The sequence below is a fragment of the Falco biarmicus genome, chromosome 3 (genome assembly GCF_023638135.1).
Source record: "Falco biarmicus isolate bFalBia1 chromosome 3, bFalBia1.pri, whole genome shotgun sequence".
NCBI lineage: Eukaryota > Metazoa > Chordata > Aves > Falconiformes > Falconidae > Falco > Falco biarmicus.
The window spans coordinates 13001760-13019655 of record NC_079290.1 but is presented as its reverse complement, the minus strand read 5'-3'; the positions used below and the strand labels follow the sequence as shown (position 1 = coordinate 13019655).

General features: G+C 47.0%; 1 protein-coding gene across 1 annotated transcript in view; it reads left to right on the top strand.

Annotated features, from left to right (window-relative positions):
* The window catches only part of ZC3H3 (zinc finger CCCH-type containing 3), a 186700-nt gene that overhangs the window by 141376 nt on the left and 27428 nt on the right, over window positions 1–17896 (top strand). Inside the window, exons 7-9 of the mRNA XM_056330599.1 lie at window positions 2085–2240; window positions 4703–4772; window positions 10483–10614. Of these exons, the coding sequence (XP_056186574.1) occupies window positions 2085–2240; window positions 4703–4772; window positions 10483–10614 (358 nt within the window). The remainder of the gene's footprint in view (window positions 1–2084; window positions 2241–4702; window positions 4773–10482; window positions 10615–17896) is intronic.

Below are 17896 nucleotides of genomic sequence, written 5' to 3'. Positions count from 1 at the left end.
TTGTGTCCTTAAGTATGAGCATTTGTAGACAAGTCCCTCTTAATAGTAGTGCTCTGAAATTTATTCCTGAAGTGTGTCAGTTCCAGATGTCTGTATACAGATGTAATGCCAGATTCTAGCTCTATTTTATCATGTCCTGCCACTAATATAAACTAATTAAAAATCTGCTATTGGAGTTAATTGTTGCTGGAGTCCAGCTTGCAAGTGCTTTCTGTGCAGGTCGATGTGCTGGTGACTTGGCCAGGTATCACAAGTAGCAGAGATGTTGACTAAGGGAGAGCCTTTTTTCAATATCATAATTTTTAGCAAAGAAATATTCTTTTTTTAAATGCTTACCATACTGTATCATGGCTTGCCTTGCGGTCACCTTAAGTACCAAGAAGCAGTTTGTGGTGGGGCTTGGTATCCCCCCAAGCCATTTGTGATGAAAGAGGTGGTGACATTTCTGATGCTGAAATGAGGCTTTTGCATTCAGCATTTTGGCTATGTGAAGTTGTCTTTATCTTATTGCATTTTAACCCAAGAGCTGTAGACAACCAATAATGACAGAGGTAAAAATACATGTTCCCCCCTAAAGTAGTTTGCCTGAGCCAGTATTTGTCATGGGTAATGCTATTGTGACCCTTAGACCTGTATTTCTTCCACCAGGAGGACCAAGACTGTGGAAATACATAGTATTAGATAATATTTATATATTATACATGTATTAAAGTAATTGTATATATAAATATTTATCCTTAGTCTCTAAGGAAGCAAAACATACGACTACCCAGAGAACCTAAGGTGACCGGCTTGCTTTGCCCCCATCCAGAGCAGCGTATCTTCTGCAAACTTGAGTTAATCATGCTGTATCATCTTAATTATCTGCTCAGAGACATCAAACATGACCTCCATGGTGTTGAATTCAGCCAAATCTCAACACTTCCCCCTCTTCCTCCTGGTCCCATATATCTCTATAGCTGCTAGGTAATTAATTACCTCTTCATCTGGAAGCTTATGAAAAATGTGTGCTAAGCAGCTTTCGATATCCTTAAGCAACTTCTAGGGTACCAGGCAATCAATAGCAAGTTTTTCTGATATTTGGTGTTACCTTGTGTTCCCATGGCTGTCACATAGGCCCTCGCTCACTGAGGTCCATAAGCAGGTGCCCACTTGAAGGACTTGGAATAGCAGCAGGCCAGCTGGCAGGACACATGCTGCAGTGCCCTCTGAGTTGTTCAGCATTTGCATCCTGTGCTGCATGAGCCCAGCATGGGAGAGAATGTTTTCTGCCTCACTAAAACTGCAGGAAGCTCTCTCCATGCTCATAGAATCATAGGAGAGAATCATGGTTATGGAGGTGGGAAGGGATCTCTGGAGAGCTGTTCTTCCTCCTGCCCCAAAGGGCCTCTTGTCCTCCTAGCATATGTCTCTGAGAAGGTCTGGTTCCATCTTCTCCGCACCATCCCATTAAGAAGTCATGGAGGACAGTAAGATCCCCTTGGCCTCCTCCCTGCTGAGCCCATGGCCTCTGCTCAGATGTCCTGTGCTCCAGCCCCAACCATCTTGGTGGCCTGCGCTGAATGTGCTGCCATCCATCACTGTTGTACTGGGAGCCCCAGACTGGACCCAGTGCCCAGCTGTGGTCTTGCATGTGCCAAATAGAGGGGTAGGTCCCCTCCCTCATTGTCCCAGCTGTGTTCCACTCATACAGCCTAGGATGTGGTTGGTGTCATCACTGCAAGGGTGCCTGGCTGACTCCTGGGTGCCTTGTTGTTCCCCAGGGTTGTCTTCTGCAGAGGTGCTTTCCAAGAGGTTGGTCACAACCTGGCCTGCTGCATGGGGTGATTGTGTACCTAGTGCAGATGTTTCCAGGGAGATAGGCCTCATCTTGAACATTTTTAAGATTCAAGTTTAAGCTGGCCAAAACTCACAAAGACCTAAAAGCTTATGGTCCGGCACAAGCTTCCTTAATATCGCACTGTCTCTTCAAAGTGAAACTTGGGCTCCTCTGTGATTTCAGGTGCTGTTGGCCTGTCTTCTCTATGTCATTGTTGCGTTGAAGTTGGAGATGTTTCCTGACCCTGTCTCTCTTTCTCGTTTAGCCGTGCTGTTCAGCGGAGTTTGGCCATCATTCGTCAAGCTAAACAGAAGAAAAAGAAGAAGGAATACTGTATGTACTACAACCGCTTCGGCAAGTGTAATCGTGGGGAGAGTTGCCCCTACATTCATGATCCGGAGAAGGTGGCCGTCTGCACCAGGTATGGATGGACACAGCAAGTGCAATGCTTTGGTCTGTCGTAGTAGGCTGAGCCATTGGTTGGCTTTGGTGCTTGCTCATGTGATACTCCCCAGGGAAAAAAACTGATAACAGAGATGTAAGACCATGAGGACAGCTGTTCTGGGTCAGGCCTGGGGTCTGCCCAGCACTGTTGGGTTGGCAGGTACCTACAGGAGGAGAAGATGAGGAACACGGTGAAAGGCACTTTCGCCTGGCTGGGACCACTCAGCTTCTGGCAGTGAAGCCCTGCAGCCTAGCAGGGTTTGCATTACAATTGCTAGAGTTTGCCACCAAACCATCATCATGTAATAGTCAGCAGTTCTTTTTCTGGGGTGAACTTATTTAGTCCTTTCTTCAACACATGGTATTTATGGCAGTGGGTTGCACAACTGGATTACGGACTGCATGAAAAGTGCTTCCGCAACAGACTGCTCAACTGTTGTGCTGGGTGCCTCCTCGCTCGTGGCTCTTGAGACGGATGGAAAAGTCATTCTGTGATCACCTTCTAGGCACCATTTGTAACTATATAGTCCTCCCCTCTCTGTCTGAACTTCCCAGACCGGAGGATCATTGTCTATTTAATCTTTTATGATAATTTTTCTCTAAATTTACACAGCAGTTTACATCTATTAATGCTAATAAAGCATTGCACAACTAGCCTCCAAGTTAAATACACGCATTTTGGTTATTGTGGACAGACTGTAGGGATTACAGAAATATTTGTTTCACATTTTGGAGGTGGATACCATCACCAGGATGTTTACAGGTAGAAAGTATCCTTCCATATCATAGTACAGAAGCTCTAAAAAACCTAAAAAATCAGAGTAGTGTTTAAAGAATTAATAATAAGATCAAATCAACTTTGCTTAAATATAGCCAGAATAATAGTCCTTAGTGATGTACTTACTGCTGTCAGGTTGAGGATGCCATCAAGGTTTGCCAGGTGGTATTTAAAGGCTAAAACATTTAGCCAGTCCCCAAAGGCACCATCTAACTGGAATGATTTTGTGGGTCGTGGGTATACCTGGTACAGATACCAGCGCCGTGCAGATCTGAGCTGAGTGACTTGAGAGCCTGCCCTGACCATGCACCGGGTGATTTCTTCTAGCAGCATTTCTCAGATCTGCTCGGATCCATGCAGCAGCTTTGAATCCTTCAGCCTGTGATGCCATGCAGCTACAAGACTCACTAATTTATTACAGGAGAACTGATTCATGTTGCCAGCTCATTATACCTGCCCAACAGTTGATTAAACTATATTATTAGTCGTTTAAAAAGTGTAGAAAAGCCAACTCCACTGATGAACTCCTTGAGTAATTTCTCCATAAAATTGCTGCTGTGCTACAATCATTTGGAGGTTGCACAAAGCTCAGTGGGAGACCATACAGGAGGGAAAGGTGATTTATTGATTTTTTAACTGATTTCACTTGCTTTCACATATTCTTCCCTAACACATCTTCATGAACACTGAGGCTCGTATGTCCAAGGTATCTGGTCAGGATTATTTCTGGTGATGTAGAGGACAAGGGATGCTAACTACTAACTCCTCACTTTGAATCCTTACTTCTTCTTATGTTCATGACAAAGTCTGGTTTTGGGCTGTGCTCCATGTGTGCTTTAGGAATTTCTGGTCCCAAAGGTCTTTTGGATTTCCATCCTGTGCCATTTCCATGAGTCACTAGAGGACAACGTTCATTATCTTGTGTCTTGTTTTGCCATCAACCAGCTGGTTTTCACGTCTATATGTTCCCATTTATACTTTTTTCAAACCAATCTGAATTATTTTTATTTTTTTTAATGAATCTCCCCATGCTCAGCTCTAAATTTACCCAGATTTTATAAGTAAAGCTGGAGGCATATTCTGTGTTCCAGAATCTCCCTGCAAGCCTGTGCAGCTGAGAGCATGTACCCCTGGAGTCTCCTTTGAAAGGGTTCAGACCAGCACTCTTCCCACGATAACGTGTATTTTATTAATCTGCTGTCACACTGGTAGCTCCTAGGAAAACTTCTGAGTCCAAACATCCTCATGTGCTTTGGGATCTTAGTTTCTCTTGTGTGCCTGTCTCTGCTTCTCCTGGATGTTGGCCACTCAGACCTGGAGTTCCTCCTTGTACTTCATTCAGCATCTGGTGTAATCAGGGCTCTAGGAAGAATCTTTCTCCTTCTGGGAGCATCATTTCTGAACCTCAGGGTGCATGCTTTGCTCTACCTACTAATAAGCAGCCTAATATGATGAAAGAGCACAATCTGTCAGGAAGCATCAGCTACTCTGTGATGATTCAGGGTGTGAAATGGGCTTTAACAGTGAGCTTGGCAGCAGTTAGGTGTATTTGTGGCCTTGGGGCAGATGTGGTAATGGGGCAAGGCAGATGCTTGGTGTTTAAAAACCCGTGTTGTACGACCCATCTCATGCTTGACCCTCTCCTTCTGGTGTATCTACAGGTTTCTCCGTGGCACGTGCAAGAAGACAGATGGGACCTGTTCGTTTTCCCACAAGGTGTCGAAAGACAAGGTCTGTATGGCTTCCCACTGAGCACGGTGTGGCTCTGTGAGCAAGCGGACCTATGCTGGTGGTTGCGGGGAAGTCTTCCTCATTGAATGCTTCCAGCAGAGTTCATTTATAGTTTGCTTGCCGAGCTGTTCAGGCATATGATGGGGTTGTGAGAGCGAAATGTGCCTTTTGAAACGACACAGTGAATTGGTATATGAATGCATTAAACAGTGAATTGGAAACCAAAACACCTAGGGCTGTGTTGGGTGACGTGTTGGGTTAAGGAGTGCTTAAACTCCAGGGACTGAAGAGAAAGAGCGTGGGAGTAACGTTTAGTTGCATCTAATCCTTAGCTACCTCCGTAAGATCACCCTTCCCTCTAAATCACCCTGTGCTGGTGTCGGAGGAAGAGGAGGATGTTTTAACATACAAGAGCTTGGAGGTATAAATTAACCTTTCTAAAAAGCCAGGCAGTGAAACTGGCTAGTAGAATGGCTTTTGAGTTCATCTTCGTTTTCAACTTCCTTTATTTGGGTCTCTGTGGTTTTATTACACAGACCGAGGTGGAAAAATAATTAGGTTTTCTTTTAGTGATTATCAGTTGACAATTCAGCAGATTAACCTCTGTTCAGTGGCTAGGATCTCCAGTCGGACGTAGCTTTGGAGACCTCAAGCGTTGAAGCCGAGGCGAAGTTGGTGCTGAAGGTTAAGTGTAGCTGTGGGTCCTTCGCTTAGCTGGGATGTGCTTCAAGCACATATTTACATTTCAGCTTTGTTGGACGGATTTGGAAGATCATTTCTCTGCTACAGACAAAGGATCACCCAGACAACAGCAGTAAGGTTAATCCCACCAGGCTATTAAACACCAGCGAGAGCAGTGTCACTGCATGGGGAGTGGTTTGGGATCGGCTCTGGTGTCAAGGCTCTGCTGTCAGGATGGAGGTGACAGAAAGCGGGATGCGAATGAGGACTGGTCTTCCTGGAGAAGCCTGTAAGGCTCAGTCCTTCTTTGTGTCACTTGAGGAGCCTGCAGCCCCCCTTGGCTGTATTTCTGACATGTCATTTGTCGAAAGTAGCTTTGTCAAAGCTTTCACAGCTGTGCCTGGGGCGCGGCAGGGACTGAAGCTCGCCTGAGCCACATCTGAAAGCGCTGCTTTTAATTATTCAAGCTTTGGTTATTTAGCCTGTGCCCTTTGAATTGTCCTTATAGCGTGTTCTTCTCCCCACTCCCTTGAAGTATCACCTTCCTCCATTCCCCATCCACAGCATCACATAGGTAGTTACAGCGCAATTACTGACCTGTAAAGGATTTAACCCATGGGACATCGGCTCTCATCAGCATCTGGGACAGGACCTTTTCCAACAGTGTTTGCCTTTGGGCACAGTTTTCTTGTCTCCCTTTTCCTCCGTTTGCCTAAGGCACGTTCGTTGTCAGTGGGGAGCTCATAAGTTATCCTTGCAGTGAGCAGAGTCGCTCTGAACGAGACACAAAGCACCATATGCTTTTTACATGTATCTCTCTTCAGAGTCACTTAATCATGAGTATATAAAATAGAGGAGATAGACTGGGGACAGCTGTACTCCCTGACTCATGGCATGTCAAAAGAGGGATGAGGATGAGAACTGATTGAAGGGAAAAAAGCTGTGGCTTTTTTTTCTTCCTATAACATATAGTTAGACTTCAGAAATCCAGAAGCCAAGAAAGAAGAAAGCTTTTAAAAGGACTGGCTGTTGGTGTATCTAGAATTGTTAGAATTAACGCAGATTTGGAGTGGATACGGGGCCAGCAACTTCTTTTCACCAGAGTAAGTGATACGCAAGTGCTAATGGGAGCATGCAACCGTGCTCAGAGCCTGTGGCTCCGAGCCGAAGGATTGATATCCATCCAGACTGCATGGGACTGTTGACTTACATCTGTACTGGTGAGTTAAATGGTATTTCAGCAGGTACCAGAGCTTGTTTTTGGTCCCAGGGCAGAAACCTGGGTGAGACTTAGGAGTTGGAGACGGCCAAGGAACTGTTGCAGTCAGTGACTTGGCAGCAGCCGTTTCCACTAAAGGATGCAATGGCTGGATGCAGATAGGTTTGTGCCAACTGGTCTTGGTACCCAGGAATATTCTTCAACATGTTTAATTTGCTGGTGGAGCTGTGGCCTCAGTTTCCCCTCCAGAAGCACCAGTGTGTCTTGGTGCCTCAAGGAGGACCTCAAGCTTTTGGCTTCTGAGCTCCATTTTGGGTGGATAGATGGAGAATGATGGCTGCAGCATGGCATGGAAAACTCAGCCTTTCCGCCTTAGCAGCACCTTGCCAGTTAGGAATCGGGCAATGATAACGATAACATCATTGTGGTACTAAAACTGAATTAAAAAGGAGTGGCTGTGCCGACGCTTGTTGCAGAAGAGCTGGTTTGCTGAGGGGGGCAGAATCCCTGGAAAGGGGTCCCATGGTGTGCAGGTGGCCTCTGGCCATCTCACCTTTTTCCTTAGCAGTTTGCCACTACCATAAGTATCATCTAAGCCCAAGATCAGTCATTAAATTAAGAAGCCTACAAAGGAAGCAGGCAGATGCAAGCTCTCTTGTGTGCCTTAGAAACAAATGCTTTGAGAGAACGTGTTTCTGGCCACGCATGTTGCGCTCTGTGGGGAAGGAGGATTATTTTTCGTAGGCCTGGGCACCTCAGGGGTGGTTCAGAGGTCTCCACTCACTACCTTGTCGTCAGTGTGGGCTAGAAGAGAAACAGCCTCCTCTGCAGAGTGCAAGCCTGTTTCAGGGTGATTTATAGCTGCAGGGATGCTGCTACCCAAAGCGAGAGGCGACTTTGCTTTTCAACTCCTGTAGCTCCCTGTTAACCCAAGTGATTACTAGCAAAGGTGGTGTTAGCCTCATTTATCAGTGGAGGAGAAAGGCAGGTGAAGGCAATCCGCAGAGGAAGGCAGCAGTTTCCCCCTGCTCGTGGGTATTTTGGAGCAGATCCCACTTGTTCCTTGGATGACGGATTATGGGGGTCACTTGTTTTTGGCTATTTGAGCTGGGGGTTTAATGCAATGAATTATTGTTTTTTTCTTGTGGTTAGTGATGACGGGGTGTCAGCTGTGGTTTGGGGGATTCCTGGTTTTGCTGATGCCTCACTAGTTGGCTCTCAATTTCACTTTGTGGCTATGGGGGACACACACCTCACAACCTCCTCATCAGAGAAGCGTCAGGTTATTGTTGTTGTGTATCTCACTCCGGTGGGATGTCATTGGAGATGGGGCTCCATACCTGGTCCACGAGGTGAAGGACCAAGGGCTTGTGGGGCTTAACTGTTGCTTTGAGGACAAAACTCTTGCTCAGCATTGGGATGATCCTGTGCCTCAGTTTCCCTAGTGAAAAATGGGGACAATCCCTGTTTTCTGTAACAAACTTGCATGGGCTGAGCTGTTGCAGCAGCAGGGAGCTTTTCTGCATCCTAAGCCGTAAAACCCTTGCTCCAAGCAGCGGATGATCTCCAGGGTGGAGGGCTGCTCCAGATGGACACAATGCTTTGCAGGTGCTCTCAAAAAGCAAACTGCCCCTCTGGCCATGGAAAAAGGGGCCTGGAGGAGAGGGAAGGCTGGCAGTTGGGGAATTCTGCTCTTGCAGGTGATGCGGTGCGAAGCCCTTGGCTAAGGAGCATCTGTCGAAGTGATGTGCAGGGAATTTCTCCACAACGGGGCAGAGCCACCGGCGCATCCTGGTGATTGAGAGAAACTGGTAAATCTGAATGAATGGCTTTGTGAGTGAAGGTTAGCAAGAGGCTAGGACTCGGGCAACCGCCTGCTGCTGCTACAACAGCTTTTCCCCTTGAGGAACTCGAAAAGAATCAGCATTTTTCTCCCTAATAGAGCTTCAAAACTCTGTTGTGAGCAATTTGGAAATTCACGTTGAGTTTCAGGTTCATTAGCTGCTGGCTCCAAAGCATGTACATAGTCAAAGCTGTCTAATACGGACGCACCGCACCAGTGCCTTGAATTAATGTTATTGTTATTTGTGTGGACGTAGTGGGGTGCAAACAAGGTTAATTGAAATGAGAGTGCTGCTTCCTCTTGATAATGGCTCAGGCTTGACAGCTAGGAGGAGTTTATTTTTGTAGAAGAGCTGCCTTTATTATCCCTTTTTATTAGAGCTAATTTGGGCTCTATATCAAAAACTACATTAAGGGAATCATTTACGGTCACACCACCACAACCAAAAAAGATAGCCCCAGAGCCCTGTCCTTTATGTTAATGTCGGCAGTTAAAAGACAATTAAAAATAAACTCTTCTCTTTTAAAGGACCCTTTGTTTTCTTTCCTATCTGCTTCCCCCTTCTTCTCTCCGTTCCTCTCTTTGCCTCAAGTGAGCCAATTTAGTTAAAACCCTAATGTGCCCTTCAGGGAAAGGGATTTTTCCAGATAGCCTCAGCTGTGGTTATTGCAGAATTGTAAATATTAGTTTGGGGATGCTCGAACTGGTGGGGCTGAGATGCTACCGGTGAACAGAGAGATCAATACTGTGCCGAGCCGGAAGGAGATCTGGCATGTAGGTGGTCACCAAGGGATTGAGCAGGAGGAGCTGGACCGGCGCGATGACTTCGGGAAGCACACGTTCCCACTGGCAGCTGCCTAGTCGGGTCGGGAAGTTGCCTGCGGTAGCCGGTGAGTTAAGGATGCTGAAATATCACAGCAGGCTGGTAATTTGTTTTTAATTATAACAGCTGGCAGAAGGTGAAGTTTGTGGTTTGAGGACGATGAGGATCCTTGCTCGTTTGCTTTTCCCCATCGGCTGTCATGCTGCTAAAGCTGAATGCGGGAGTGGGGCTCTACGCCGTGTAACCAACCGCTCACGGCAGGAGCCCAGGCTCTCCTCCTCCTTTCACTGCCTCCTGGAGCATCCTTCCTCCAGCGCACAGGGACAGGCATCATCACATCACCTGCCACCCTTGGGGGGTCCAGGCTGATGCCTTGGCATGATGCAGCTCCCCCAGAAATGCTTGCAGAGGTGCAAGTGCTTGTTTTCCCCCTTGCTATAACTCATCTTTTGGAACCTTTATCTAATTACGTGCTCTGTATCCTCCAGCCAGCTCCATATCCACGGAAGAGCCAAATAGTGGGGAGCACCCCCAGAATGCTGTTGTGGCCTTTGCAATGGCCAAAGTTTGCCACGGGAGAGTGCAGCCAGGCTGGGGGTGAGACCTGCGCTGCTGTGCCCATCACAGCTGCTGCACCACCCCTTGGGAAGGGTGTTCTCAGTCCTTGGTCGTGCAACAGTGCACTCGGATTAGTGCCTTTTATGAGCAAGGAGCCTGGGGAGCAGTCACCCCTTCTCTCCTCTTCAAGAAGAGTGTCGGCAGAAGATGTGCCTGCCATGTGCATCATGCCAGCAGAGCCCTCGTGATAAAAGAGTTTGTTATGATTCCCCAATCTTTTCCCCGTGCTGTACAGAGGCAGTTTTCTTTCTGGTGGCAGTTTCATGCTTTTCACCATCCTGAGGGATGCTAAGGCAAGGGTGTTCACCCCTTGTGCATATATACACCAGGACCATGTAATGGTCAGGGAGCTGCGTTGCAGGAGACCAATAGAAGAGCTAAAAATACCTCTGGGATCAGTGGCTGGCAAAAGGCATATATTTATTTTACACATGTTGTGATTTTATTTCAGTTCTGGGTGTTGGAACAGTTCCTAATCACGAGTCGAGGGGAGTGCTAACGTGTTTCTCATCCTCTGCCCTTGCAGATGCCGGTGTGCTCCTACTTCTTGAAGGGGATCTGCAGCAACAGCAACTGCCCATACAGCCATGTCTATGTGTCCAGGAAGGCAGAAGTGTGCCAGGATTTCCTCAAAGGCTATTGCCCCATGGGAGAAAAGGTAAAGAGAGGACCAGCTCTTGGGGTCCCGGGACAGATGCGCCTTTGCTGAAGCCACAAGCTGTTTTTCACTTGAGCTACGGCACTAAAGGGAGTCATAGAATTGGAAGCTGCTGAACACCTGGATGTGATGAATGGCAATCCTGTGCCTTTCCAAAGGGTTATGGGCAAAGTGGCTTGGTTGCCTTACAGGCAGGAAAAAACCAGGAAACAAATCAAAAGCTGCAGCTCGCAAACGTCGTGCTGGTGTTTCCCCAGGAAGACCCTCTCTGGGGTGCCCATGTTACCGGAGTACGGTGCCTGAACTGATAGCATCTGCCCTGAAAACTGCTCAGTTAAATAGATGAGAAGTGAAGGAAGAGGTTTATGAGTCCCTGTTTTACATAGAAAAACCACAGACATTAATGCTTATTTTGCATACTGGCTCTGTGACAGGTTAAAACTCAAGCCCTAGATCTTGTGGCTCAGTCTTAGCAGCAAGACCACCCTTCCTCACTTAGCCTGCAGCAGCTAAACCTCAAGCTGTGCCTGGTTATGTGCCTGGGGGCTTTGTGGGGCCCACCTCCAGGTCCTGGGGGCTCTCTGGTTTAGATCAATGCAGTGAAGTCCTACATGGACTTTATGTGCACCCTCAGTAGATTTACAACCTCGTCTGCGAGCTTATGGCACCCTACGTAACATGCAGAGCTCGAGAAAGAACAGCTTTCCTGGAGCAGAGCCTGGGGCTGGCTGCCACTTGCTGGTTTCCAAAGGAATTTTAGGGCCGTTACGTGCAAAAAAAGTGGAATTTGGGGGTTTATCTGGCATGTTGTGGCTCCCCACTTCTTTGTAGGCAGTGGGAGAAGCGGGTAGCAGTGAGCTCAGTTCCTCAGTGGCACGGAGCCATGCTGCAGGATCTCACCTTTCCTTGCTTCGTGGCTAAGGGTGGGGGTTGGCCATGCTGGTGTTCCCCTGGGAATCAAAGTGACCATCCTATCCGATTGCTGTTTTCCATTAATTTAATAGCATTTTTGCCTCAGTGTGAACGACTTTTTTATTAGTAGTGCATGTAGTTTTCTTTTGAGTTCCATGAACAAGATACAGGCCACCTTCACTTGGTTTCTCCAGCTCCCATCTCAAACTGGCAAGAGCAGTGATGCTGTCACATCAGAATCCCTGAGCAGTCAATTTGCCGTCACTTTTGAATAAAGGAAAGGTGGACTCTCAGATTTATGGAAATTATATTCTTCTGTAGTGGTTCAGAGCTGCCAAGCCTTTCTCACTGGCGGTGGGTTATGCAGTGGGATTTTTGCTCATCCTTTGACCATGCTCATCCTTTGACTGTGCTCATCCTTTGACCATTGTGCCCAGCAGTTCAAGGGAAGTAATTTTCCACCCCTCCTCTGCTCTGGTGAGGCCCTCCTTGGGGCACTGTGTCCAGCTCTGGTGTCCCCAGCACAAACCATACAGGGACCTGTTAGAGCAGGGACACAGAAATTATGGGAGGGCTGGAGCACCTCTCCTATGAAGAAGGGCTGAGAGGGTTGGGATTGTTCAACCTGGAGAAGAGAAGGATCCCAGGAAGCCCTACTATGGCCTTTCAATACTTAAAGAGGGCTTATAAAAAAGACGGGGACAGACTTTTTAGTAGGGCCTGTAGTGGTAGGACAAGGGGGAATGCTTTTAAACTAAAAGAGGGTAGATTCAGACTAGATAGAAGGAAGAAATCCTTTACTGCGATGGTGGTGAGGCACTGGCTTGGTAGATGCCCCATCCCTGGAAACGTTCAAAGTCAGGTTGGACGAGGCTCTGAGCAGCCTGATCGAGTTGATGTCCCTGCTCATGGCAGGGGGGTTGGACTAGATGATCTTTAAAGGTCCCTTCCAACTCAAACCATTCTATGATCTTATGATAATGATTTGCTGTGCCATATTGGCCCACCTCTATGAACCCAGCTGGAGGATGGGAGCCATCCTCTTCTCTCAATCTGCTTCTCTCTGGGGATTTTCATAGTCTCTTCTATGACACCTTTGATATGGAAGAAAACATCACATCAGTGTCCTGGCTTGGTTCAGCTGCTTCTACAAGCCAACAGTAACGAATTGGAGGAGACAGAAAGCCTGCTCCTTGAAATGGAGACTCCAGGTACCACACTGAAAACGTGACAGGAACTTTGCAAGCACTGCTTTAGATTGGCTCTTTGGCTGAAAAAATGAGCTGCTAATGAAACAATCATTTTCTTTGCCTCAAGTCTGCCAGATCACAGGGTGCCATCCGAAATATGCCCCAGCGGGCCTATGCAATATTATTTTATTGCATTTAATAGATAATGCATGAATAAATGTCTGCCAAGGCACCGTTTTGCTTAGACTTGCTGCTCCTGGAGATTCTTAACTCCCTTGTGATTTTGAGTGCTTTTCACCGGGGAAGTCACTGGGATGAGCAGTCAGATGCTTGGATCCAGATGCTGCTCTGGACTGGAGCCCCAAAGGTCTCTTCTTCTTTTCTCCACCCCTGTAGCTCTCATTGGCAGAGGTACAACCCAGCAAGTGAAGCCGTAGGTGCTCAGCACCCATCACCGTAGCATCATCGTGCAAAGCCACCAGCCTGTCCCAGAACACAAACACAATGGCGGATGGTGCCTTCTGCAAGCAAAGCCATCCCTTCTCGAGGAGAAACTGCTACAGAGCAAAAACCAGGCAAAGGGAAAAGGAAAAAAGCTCAAAGTGAGAGCTGTAGGGAAAGCAGGGTATCAGCAGCAGTGGAGGGAAACGCTAATAAATTAGTCTATGCCTAATTACTTTTTGTGGCCAGTGTGTGGAGGGGGCTGCATGCAGGATAAGCGTTTCCTCTGAAGGAAAACACAGACATCCTGCCACCTCCCTCCAGCACAGTGCTAGCCACACAGGCAGGGTCCCTACAATTATTTGTAAAATATTCCAATTTAAATGAAAATATAAAAGAGATATTTAGAATATTTATTCTATTAGTAAAAGTGCTTACCGTGTCACTTTTAGAGTGTCAGAAAAGCATTCTCCTACAGATGATGGATAGCAGCCTGTAATTATATATGGGGAGAAATTGCTGAGCAGGCCATATTTAACTGGGGAGGAGAAATACCAGCTTGGGCCATTAAGGGTTAATTTTATTCTCTAAATAATATAAAAAGTGCTGAGTCTGTGCCTTTGCTCAAAGTAGAAAGTCCTCAAATGGACCCCGGAGAGTTTATAATATTCTACTGAATCAAGTAAAAATGTTAACCTTGCTTCATAAAACGATGGCTTGTTAAAGATGCGCAGTCCCTTTTCTTTTGAATAATTTAGGCCTGGAGTAAATCTTCTCTCGTTCTGCGTTTCCCTGTCCGAGAAACGGTGAGAGCTGTCTGCCTGTGGTTTGAACCACAAAGGGCACAGACAGCAAAGGTGTGTGATGCTGGCGTAGCATCCCAAAGAAGGATGGCTGGTAATTAGGGATTTAGGTTCTTTTGTGCTGGGCTTTGGCACACTGGACTCTTTTCCCAGTTGTGTTTTCCTTTTTGTGCTCCCCCGAAGAAGCATGTTTTCTGATTTTTATCAGATCTTCATAAAAAATGTCCCATTATTATCCATAATTTATGATGTGTCGTTGGCAGTGTCATCTCTTAAGTACTTTCTAGAATGTCTTGCAGGATGCTCAGGCCAAGCTGATCAACCCTTGACCCGTCCCATGGGCTGTAACTCCAACTGTGTGAGCTCTTCATACAAACAATGCTGGGATGCTCTAGCTTCATCAGGATCTTACTTAGAATTAAGTGAGAAAGCTTTAATTTTGTGTTGCCAAGTCCCTTCTTCCAGAACGTAGACTGTAGAGGATAAAGGTCCCTCCACTCTTGGGTTGAGGGGACAACTCCTGTACAAGAGCATGACCACATCCTTCGTTAAGGAATGTTACCCCCAATATTAGTCGTTTCCAGGAGGGAGCTGGTAGCAAAGCTAGGACCTTGATTTCCAGCATTCTCACCGGTTCCTTGGTTGTAGGTGAGGACGTTCCTCCACCCTGTGTGCACACATGGGAACCTACAGCTTCCTAAAGGGATTGAATGGACCTGCAAGTTCAGCTTCATGAAGCAGTAGGTGACATACAGCTCCAAATAGCTCTGTGACGTGCATCATCTCTAAACACAATGTCATAAATGTCTTAGCTAAAGCCACAAAGCTATGCCCACCATGGAAATCTCCTTGCCGCCTTGCCTGGAGCTCCCTGACCGTCTCTGGCACCATGAAATGGTCACACTGGGTGAGGCTGGTCCCTCTGGGCTGGTCACCTGCAGTGGAGGAAGCCCGAAGGGGGAAGTGGGAAGAGAGGGAGAAATGGGGCCTCTTGCAGGTGCTCCCCAGGGTTTTCCGAAGACATTTTAATGAGCTGCTCTATAGTAAAAGTTCCTCTCTGGTTCCCCATCCCTCCTCCCATATGGGTCCTCATGCATGCATCTTGGCTTGGGGCATGAGTTCACTAGAAGAGGATGGGGTGAGGATGGTGGGTGCAAGGGATGAGGTAGCACCAGTGAGTGAAGCTGTGGTAGCATGTTCCCCAGGGTTACAGAGAAGCAGGAGGAGATGTAGTCATGAGTGGCTTGCATGACCAGCAAGCCTGGAGAACAGATGCTCATCTTGTCTGAGAGGTGATTTCTCTGCCAAGCCGCTCTCCTTGCTGTGCTCACATTTCACTCCTGAAATAATACCCAAATAATATGAAATAATACGAAATAACACTTGGCCCAAAGGAGCCTGTAGGGTGATAATGGGTTGTGTGTCAGGCTGCTGTTGTAATATTTGATGGCTAACCATGGGCTGAGATCTCTGCACGGCTGAGCACTCATTGCATTGATTCACAGTTGGACTTGATCTTAAAGGTCTTTTTCAACCTAGATGATTCTATGATTGATTCTATACATCCATAGGCAACACCAATGAGCAGGTGCCTTGAGATTTGCTTCATGGGCACAAAACATGGCTTATTGGGGAATAAACTGTATGTGTAAGAATTGTGGCAAGGGTCAGTTTTGGTGCGTCCTCCAGCCCTTGCAGCAAAGGCAAGCTTTGTCAGAGCAAAGGCAAGCAAGTCAGCCCAGTCTCCTCTAACTGCTGCATCTGTAAAATTGTTTTGTATTAAATAAGCTTTTCCCCATGGTGTACATTAGCGAGTGTGCCGCATTAAATACCTATCTTCATATTGTTTCCATCAGCTGCTGTGAAGCCTGTGGGTAAATTGTTCCCCCGTGGGAACTGTTAAACAGTAAGACACTGAGATTAAACATCGAGGCTACTGTGATATATTTATGTACTGGAATAAATCATGGGTAAGCGGGGACTCTGTGCTCCAGTGTTTGCTGGCAACTCATTGCTCCTGGGGACCCCAACCAGCACGACCAGCCCAGTTCCTGACAATTGAAGCTTGACTGCCACCACAGCAAGGATGCTCATGGTTGACCTGCACTGGAACTGCCCATCCATCTCCTAAAATCCATCTTTTCAGTCCTGCTGAGTTGCTTGGCCAACAGCCTTTCACCAGAGCTCTGACTTACACCTTACCCATGTACACTGTTGGCAAAGCTCATGCTAACGAAGGCAGGTCTAGTTAGCATGTGCTGCCTGAGGAAGTGCCGCTTCCTTAGAAAAATAATTTTCCTCCCCCAGGTGGATTGTGGTGTTTTTCACAGTGGCAGCTGCTTGATTCTTCTGTAGAAAATTCAAACATTGGGACTTTTTCTTAGCTGACGCCTTGTTCTTGTTTGTGTTTCTGTAGTCTGATGATGTGCTTGGTTGGTTATTTTCTCCTTTTCTGGTGGAAGTTTAGCACGTTCCCACCATAAACTTATGTGTCTGATACTTAAATCTAACACTTTTTTTTTTTTTAAGAAAAGCCACATGAACTGTGTTAGTAGCAGCAAACAGTTAAATGTCTTTGGGATTTTCTCTTCATTATCCAGTGCTCAGTTTGCAATGGAGAGTGGCAGAGAGGTCCTTGTTCCCCTCAATCCGTTATCACAGAAAGGTGAAGATCAATGCTGTTCATATTGCGTGTTCTCAGCTGTTTTTTGTTGCTTGCTGGGTAAAACAGCTTTTTTCTTTCCTCACAGCCAACAGCCATCAGGTGTTGGTCTTTCTGGGTCTTTATTCCCCCTCCTTTGGTCCCAGGTTGACTCCCAGCAGGTTGACTTTCCCTTGAGCACACACAATCATTGGGGAACCTACCTGTGCACATTCATCCAGGTAGCTGTTGGCCGATTCCCAGGTCTGTAATTGCACTCCACCCCCATCTTTCATTGAGTCATAGAATAGTTTGGCTTGGAAGGGATTTTTAAACATCATCTAGTCCAATCCCCCTGCAATAAGCAGGGACATGTCCCACTAGATCAGGTCCCTCAAGGCCCTGTCCAACCTGACCTTGAACACTCCCAGGGATGGGGCATGCACAGCTGCTCTGGGCAACCTGTGCTGGTGTCTCTCTACCCTCACAGGAAAAAATTTCTTCCTTGATGTCCAGCCTGAACCTGCCCTCTTTCAGTTTAAAACTGTTTCCCCTTTTCCAGTCACTACAGGCCCCGGTAAAATGTCTTCATCTTTCTTATAATCCCCCTTTCCATACTGAAAGACCACAATAAGGTCCTCCCAGAGCCTCCTCTTCTCCAGGCTTCTCCAACCTCGGCTCTCTCAGCCCTTCTTCCTAGGAGAGGTGTTCCAGCCTGCTGATCATCCTGAACTTCTGTCCCAGGTGGTCATGGTGGCCACCACAGCACCTGTCACATATGGTGGGGAGTTGAAGGACACTGGCTGTCCTTTTCCTGCAGCATTGAGAGACTTGTGACAGCAAAAAGCTTGGAGGTGCTTAATGGTAGAAGCTTCTTGAGTCTAGCAAGTATAAGAATCACCATGAATTTTTAAGCTGCATATAAATCCTTTAAGAATGATTTCTTGCTTCTCCATGCTGCTGCTGTGATCAGTTGTGCTCCTTCTTCCTGAGGTTGCCGCTGCTGTGGTTGGGCTAGTGGTGGGATGTGAGCTGCTCTGTGCTCACTGCTGCCATTTCAGAGCTCCAACATCTCCCTTAGAGGAGAAGCATGTGGACAAATCTCTGGATGAAAAGTCCCTTGAGGGTTGTTCAACATCTTCTGGTTGTGGAAATCCTGAAGGCCCAGGCTGCTCCTTGATCTCATCCCTCCAAAACTGGTACTGGCTATGGCCAGAGGGGCTGTGGGAGAGGTTTTAGATGTGTTGGGGGTTGTGAAGGGAAGCACCTCAACTTTACAAACAGCCCTCTCCTTT